Source organism: Rhea americana, unplaced genomic scaffold (genome assembly GCF_003343005.1).
Source record: "Rhea americana isolate MKP2758 unplaced genomic scaffold, rheAme1 scaffold_457, whole genome shotgun sequence".
NCBI classification, from domain to species: domain Eukaryota; kingdom Metazoa; phylum Chordata; class Aves; order Rheiformes; family Rheidae; genus Rhea; species Rhea americana.
The window spans coordinates 1-4,356 of record NW_028186598.1 but is presented as its reverse complement, the minus strand read 5'-3'; the positions used below and the strand labels follow the sequence as shown (position 1 = coordinate 4,356).

General features: G+C 67.2%; 1 protein-coding gene across 2 annotated transcripts in view; it reads left to right on the top strand.

Moving 5' to 3' along the window:
• Positions 1 to 1,062, top strand: part of MYO1A (myosin IA) — an 8,257-nt gene extending 7,195 nt beyond the window's left edge. For both annotated transcript variants that reach the window (XM_085316201.1, XM_085316200.1), the window contains 4 exons: positions 38 to 170; positions 245 to 397; positions 469 to 596; positions 860 to 1,062. In XM_085316201.1, coding sequence (XP_085172327.1) covers positions 38 to 170; positions 245 to 397; positions 469 to 596; positions 860 to 983 — 538 coding nt within the window. In that variant the 3' untranslated portion in view covers positions 984 to 1,062. The remainder of the gene's footprint in view (positions 1 to 37; positions 171 to 244; positions 398 to 468; positions 597 to 859) is intronic.
• Positions 1,063 to 4,356: the final 3,294 nt, after the last annotated feature.

Below are 4,356 nucleotides of genomic sequence, written 5' to 3'. Positions count from 1 at the left end.
CATGGCGTGGGCAGCTCACAGCCCCCCGGGCCCCCAGCCTGCCACAGCCCTTCCAGGGCGAGTACCTGGGGCTGACGCAAAACCCCAAGTACCAGAAGCTCCACGCGGTGGCCAAGGACAAGCTGGTGATGGCCGAGGCCGTGAGGAAGGTGAACCGAGCCAGCGGCAAGGTGGGAGCCGTGGGGGCGGGGGCCGGYGGTGGGCGCCGCGCCGGGCCCGGGGCTGATGCGCTGCCCCGCCGCAGACGGTGCCGCGGCTGCTGCTGCTCACCACCGAGCACCTGGTGCTGGCCGAGCCCAAGGGCGCCCAGCCCAAGACCGTGCTCAGCCTGGGCGACATCCGCAGCGTCTCCGTCACCCGCTTCTCCGACGGCTTTCTGGCGCTGCACCTCAAGGAGGTAGGGCTGGGGGCCGGCGGGGGGCCGGGGGACTGGGGGCCGGCGGGGCTGAGCCCTCTCCTGCCCCACAGACCTCCTCGAGGGGGGCCAAGGGCGACTTCCTGCTCGTCAGCGACCACCTCATCGAGCTCATCACCCGCCTGCACCAGACCCTCATGGACACCACGGCCCAGGCCCTGCCCCTGCACATCACCGACCAGTATGGGGGCGGGGCCTGGGGCGGGGCCAGGCTCGTGGGGGCGGGGCTTGCAGGGGTGGGCCTCCGGGGGCGGGGCTAGGCTCATGGGGGCGGAGCCTGCCAGGGTGGGGTTCAGGTAGGGTACAGGGAAGGGTGGGTGGGGCACAAGCTGGAGAGTGCTGATTGGTGGAGGGCCCAGCCCAGGCAGCTCATTGGGCAGGAGGCGGGGGGGTGTGGCCAAGTGTGTCCCACCTCCTGCTCAGAGCTCCGCCCCCCTTCCCCAGGTTCTCCACCCGCTTCCAGAAGGGCGAGGTGGCCGTCACCGTGGTGGAGTCGGCCAAAGGCGGCCAGGATGTCCCTGTCTGCAAGAAGAAGGGAAGCCACAAGATGGAGGTCCTGGTCCACTGAGCCCTCCAGAACCCCCAGTGCCTGGCGCCTGCTCCCCCGCCCCGGCGCCTGCTCCCGTGGGGCCCGTGCTCCGCGGGCGAGGGCAGTGGCGTTGCTGCAAACCCAATAAACGGAGCGACGCTGGTATCGTGCATGTGATGGTGACGCTGTGGCAGGACGTCCCCCAGGACCCCCCTCTCGCAGGCGATGGGGACCCAGGCATCCGGGGGACCCAAGCACCCAGGTGCCCTGGCCCTGGGTTGTGGCACTGAGGAAGGGCCAGAGGCAGCACCACGGCCCCAGGGCTGCCGCCGCTGCGGGGATGCAGGGAGCCACCCGGCCCCACACCTCACCGGTCACCCGACTGCAGCGAAACCTCAGCACAGCAGCAATTGGAAAAGCCTCAAATTGCAGCCGCTTCTCCTATCGAGCGCTCGCTCTGCCGCGGGAGCCATTGCTGGGCGGCTGCAGGCAACTGGCGCGGGAGCCCTCAGCACCCGCCTGCCTGCGCCCGCTCTCACCTCTCCCCCGCCTGCTGCGTCACCCGGCCGCCTGGCCACCCTCTTTGCACCGCAGCGCAGGACCTGCGTGCCGGGGTGCAGGATCCTTGTTGCATCCCCCATCCAGGACACACTTTGCACCCCCCCCCCCAGTGCAGGACCCATTTTGCACCCCAGTGCAGGACCCCCTTTGCACCCCCAGCTTGGCACGGAGCCTCGCTGGCTCCTCCACCTGTGCCGAGGCGCTTGCCAGCAGCGCGGCTCCCCACTGCGCCCCTTCCCTGCGGCCGAGCCCCAGGTGGGAGGCTCCGGGACGGCTGTGGCCCCGCTCGGCTCCTCTGCTCACCCAGCTGCGGCCCCCACTGCAGCCCACAGCTGCAGCCCTGGCCTCCCTGCAGCCCCCCACCACTTTTGCTCTCCTGCACTTATCGTGCTCCCAGAGAGGGTTTTTGTTTTTCCTGTCCCYGCACGTCACCCCTATTAACTTGGAGAGCTGACACCTCCCCGTCATGTCAGTGGCAGCTCCCCAGTGGGCCTCAGAGCAAGCGCTGCAGCTCGTCCTCTGCAGGGGCACGTGTATCCACGCGTGCTGGGGCTGCATGTGCACGCGTGCAGGGCGTGCGTGTGCATGTGTGGGATGTGCGTGCAAGCTTGTGGGGTGTGCACGTCCACGCCTGAGTCGTGCAGGTGCTGGGGCACTGGGACAGTGTGTGCATGTGCCTGCGTATGGGACATGCACCGGGGCATGCGTGCACACGTGTGGGATGTGCACACGTGTGGGGCCTCGCTGAGGCTGACGTCCCCGCGTGCCCCAGCCGCATGAGCACCAGAACCCTSCCTGTTTCTCCGCCACATCACCTCACCATGCCGGGACCCCTCGGCTGTGAACGCAGAGAAGCGAGAGCCGTAAACAAGCTCGCTGCAGCCCGCGGCGCCGCTGTACTTCACGGCTGCGTGGCGCTTGGCACCGCACAAGTAGGTGTTATTAATTAATTAGGCCGTCACTGGCCCAGCTCCGACTTAATTAACGTCGGTAGCTCTGCAGATGCGGCCCTGCCGCAGGGTGCGRCGCCGCGTGTGATTCTGCCTTCCCGTGCCCAGCTGCCTGTTGCGCGGTCCCCAGTCCCGGCTCTTGTTCATCATCTGCTTTTGGCTCCCTCCTGCCTTTCGCCTGACCCAGCTCTGTCTCTCTTCACTCCTTTTTCTCTCCGCTTTTCCCCATTCCTGCATGCCCCGGCCTTCAGGCCCCCATTACGGCCATGCAGAGGGAACCAAGGAGCCGGAGCCCCCGGCATGACCTTTGCTGGTCACAGAGGGGTGGGTGCACAGGCGTTATACAGCTTGTGCATGTGCGTTCATGCGTGTGCGTGTGCACGGATGAGTGCATGCATTTGTGCATGGCTGCACACGCATGTGCCTTGCGTGTGTTTGGGAGCTTGCCAGAGCCCCATCACGGTGCCAGCCCAGCAGCCTGGCTGCAGAGCAAGCGCAGCAGCGTGAGCAGCAGCGTGAGGATGGCTCGCGCTGTGTGTGCAGGTGTGTGTTCAGGGGGCTGCTGCTGGCTGGAGCCCCCTGGTTTGGCGGGGTGGCACGGCATGGAGGGGAGCTGGCGTGGGCGTTCTCGTGACGCCGCAGGTGCAACGAGTGCCTGCCGCTGACACAGTGGCTGCGCGGGCGGGCGGCCGCGGGTGGGGGTGCCGGCCCCCCGCCAGCCCCCATTGGCGGCTCGCCGCTCACCCACCCACACCGTGCCAGGGGCTGAGCCCCTTATTTAAGGCCGTGGAGCAGCCGGCAGCGGGGCACTGGCGCCACAGGCTGAGTGCACTGCCGGAGCTCTCAGTGCCTGCCTCGTCTTGCTGCCGGAGCCATCCTGCCCCACGCTGCAGCGCCGGGTGACCGCGAGGGCTGAGCAGGTCTGCGCACCTGCCCGGGTGGCACCAGGTATTTGGGGGCTTCCCACAGTCCCGGGACAGCTGTTTTCACCAGTGTTTGCCCAGCTGTGGAGCCAAAGGGAGCCCGAAGTTGGTGGCAGTGCTGGGAGGGCACAGGCTGGGGATGGGGGGGGGAGGGGCAGCGGGGGCAAAGGCACTGCTTAAATTTCAGGAGGGCTAGGGGGGCTCTGGAAGCTAGTCTGGAGCAGGGGGTGAATGAGAGGAATGTGCTGTGAGCATGTGAGGGMGCACAAGTGTGAAAGAAGACATTTGGAAGAGGTCTGTGCCATGCAAAGCATGTGTGCATGTCAGCGAGCGTGAGCACTTGTGTGCTGATGGGCGTGAGCGTGCAAGCCTGAGTTTCAGCCTGTGTCTGTGATGTCTGCACTTCTGTGCTCGGTCTCGCATGCATGTGCGCGCAGTCCTGCTTGACGGCACTGTGAGGGCGGCATGTCTGCAGCAGAGCCACGCGTGTGCAATCGCCTGCGCCGTGGCAGCTCCCTGCCGCGGAMGCAGCCTGTCCCCAGGTGCAGCAGCTCAGCCCCGTGCAGCCCACTGTCCTGCAGTGCAGCCTGTCGCCTGCGCCGGCCGGGCGCTCCTCACCTGTGACCTGCAATTTGCTCCTCTCTGCGCTCTTGGGAAGTGGCACGATTTCTCCAGCAATTACCRCCTTGGAATCAAGTGAGGGGCCGTCCTGCCCCGCGCAGCGTGGCCGCAGTCCCGCCGCCTTCCCAACCCTTTGTTCCCTCCTGTCCCTGGGTCCGGTGTTGTCCCTGGTGCAGCCGGCACGGGCGCACCGCCAAGYGGGGGGGCACCCGAGCTGAGGGCCAGCCCTTGCCACCTTACCCAGGCTAAGGGCGCAGGGACGTGGGGATGCAGAACGTGGGAACATGGGGACCTGAGAACACGGGGATGGAGGGGGCACCAGGATGGAGGGATGCATGGATACAGGGATGTGGGGAC